Raw genomic sequence first — 1,898 nt, forward strand, 5'->3', positions numbered from 1 at the left:
GTCAGAGCGGTCTTCCAGAAACTCTGAGATGACCGAGGGATAGTGAGCAAAGTCGGGAGGGAATCCGTAAGAGTCAAAAAAAGTGGAGGAGCCGTCCTTTTCCAGAGTCAGAGCCAGCCAGTGTTCTCCCCTCAAGTGCGAGGGGTGAGTGTTTACTATAAAGTAGGCGGGGGGTTTAAAGTCGCGCCTCAAAAAGGCCAGCTGGTCCGAGGCCCAAACACCGCAGAAAACGTCTCCCAAGGCGCGATGTAGAATGTGCTCCAGCTGAAGGTTATCCATGTGTGTATATTTTAGTAATAATCCACCAGCACCTGTCTTTTAGAGTCAATCTCCAGAATTGAATCGTAGCAGGCGTACACTATGAGAGTTGTGGTTTGAGGTAGAGGAACTCTGAATCTCATCTCCAGCCTCAAATTCCCGTTGGAGACGGGAGACAGGGCGTCAGCATCCTCGCTGGGTTCCAGATTAAAGGCAAAAAGGGCGTACCCTTCGTTAAATTCCCGGCGATCGATGCTCAGAGGTAAATCTTTGAGGTGTCTCCCCGTGGCGGAAAACATGTGATAAAACTCCCTGACCGAATTTCCGCGGTCAAACTGTGGCTGGAAAGCTTTGGCGGGCACCTGCCTGCCGTCCTGACACAACGCCAGATACTCTACATCGTTGTGTCTAAAGTTGAAAGGCGACAGATCCCTCCTCCCGGTGAAGGCGTCGTGATGAACCATGCCCAGGACCACGTATTTGGGCATGGCTCCCAGAAAGAGATTCTCTTGGTTGCAGATCCTGGAATTTTCAGGGATGGAGTAGGTTTTCACAGAAACGCGCGAAAGAGGATAGAGGGCGTTTCCTTTCATCAGGGCCGCGGCGTGCCCCAGCCTGACGGCCGGCGAGACAGTGACCTTTTTAACAAACAGAGAGGCCGAAGTTATTTTCAGAGCAAACTGCGAATCCCGAGTTCCCATCAGACTGAAGGCATCGCTGTTGCGTATCAATTTAATTCTCAAATCCACAGAGTTCAGCAGGAGCCTCTCGCAGAAGAAAATATCTGCGTGGAGGGGACCCAGCAGGTCCACTTCTCGCGACTCGGCCGTGAAAACGGCTCTCTGTTTTATCCCTCTGTTCGGCCCGTTGCTTATAACTATAGAATCCATGTCTCCGGCAGTGTCTTTGTAAAACAGACCGGCGCTGAATTGACTCTTTAGAGTGTCTTCTGAAAAGTTGAGCAGCGTCTCGATCATGGCCCTGTAAGGATGGGTGGCGCTGGACTGCGAAATCAATCGATCCCCCAGAATAACGTCGCACTGACTGAAAATTGTGTTGAGAGGATAATTGATGAGGGCTACCCCCGCGTCGGGTGGGATGTTGCTCCCGTCCCTTTCCGTAATTTTCACTCTCAGATGGAGCATGGTGTCGTTCAGATCGAGATACTTTTCCCCGTCTCCGGGGATGAAAAATTCAATGGGTGAGTTGTCGTTCAAAGCAGAGAGGGGCTGACATTCTTGATATTTTTTATCCTCTATGGATAGCTGGGTCATGGGAGCCGAAAATAGATCCAGTTCGGCAAGGGTGCATTCGGCAGATTTCTTGTGTAAGAGAGACATTTTTTATTTATTTATTTATTTTCTTCTAAAATATGTCAGAGCTCCTCTGGGGCTTCCTTCTCTTCCCGCTGCCAGCCTTGACTGATTTACTTTTTACTCCGACGCTTTTATTTTTAATCCGCTCGCCCGGAGGGCGTTTCCTCTTCCTGCGGGAGAGGACCATCATACCCCCCGCCCCCTCCTGGCGAGGCTCTGTCAGCTTACCCATCACTCTTTTCACAGCGTCTGTAGCGATATTGGTTGCGGCCGTTTTCAGGTGAGGTTTAGCTACGGCGAACCCGGATTTGAAGAGAGGAGACA

At 50.6% G+C, this 1,898-nt stretch overlaps 1 protein-coding gene across 1 annotated transcript; it reads right to left on the minus strand.

Annotated features, from left to right (window-relative positions):
- Nucleotides 1-290: 290 nt before the first annotated feature.
- On the minus strand, nucleotides 291-1,532 carry LOC146675591 (uncharacterized protein F54H12.2-like). The gene has a single exon (XM_085401170.1). It carries the CDS (start codon nucleotides 1,530-1,532, stop codon nucleotides 291-293), a length of 1,242 nt encoding a protein of 413 aa, XP_085257296.1.
- Between the last annotated feature and the right edge of the window lie 366 nt (nucleotides 1,533-1,898).

This window comes from Rhamphochromis longiceps, linkage group LG3 (assembly GCF_057381845.1).
Source record: "Rhamphochromis longiceps isolate RC_006_pf linkage group LG3, R_longiceps_female_GT1.1, whole genome shotgun sequence".
Lineage (NCBI taxonomy): Eukaryota > Metazoa > Chordata > Actinopteri > Cichliformes > Cichlidae > Rhamphochromis > Rhamphochromis longiceps.

Coding starts and splice junctions, on each gene's coding strand:
- LOC146675591 (XM_085401170.1), bottom strand. CDS start 1,532: ATGACCCAGCTATCCATAGAGGATAAAAAATATCAAGAATGTCAGCCC.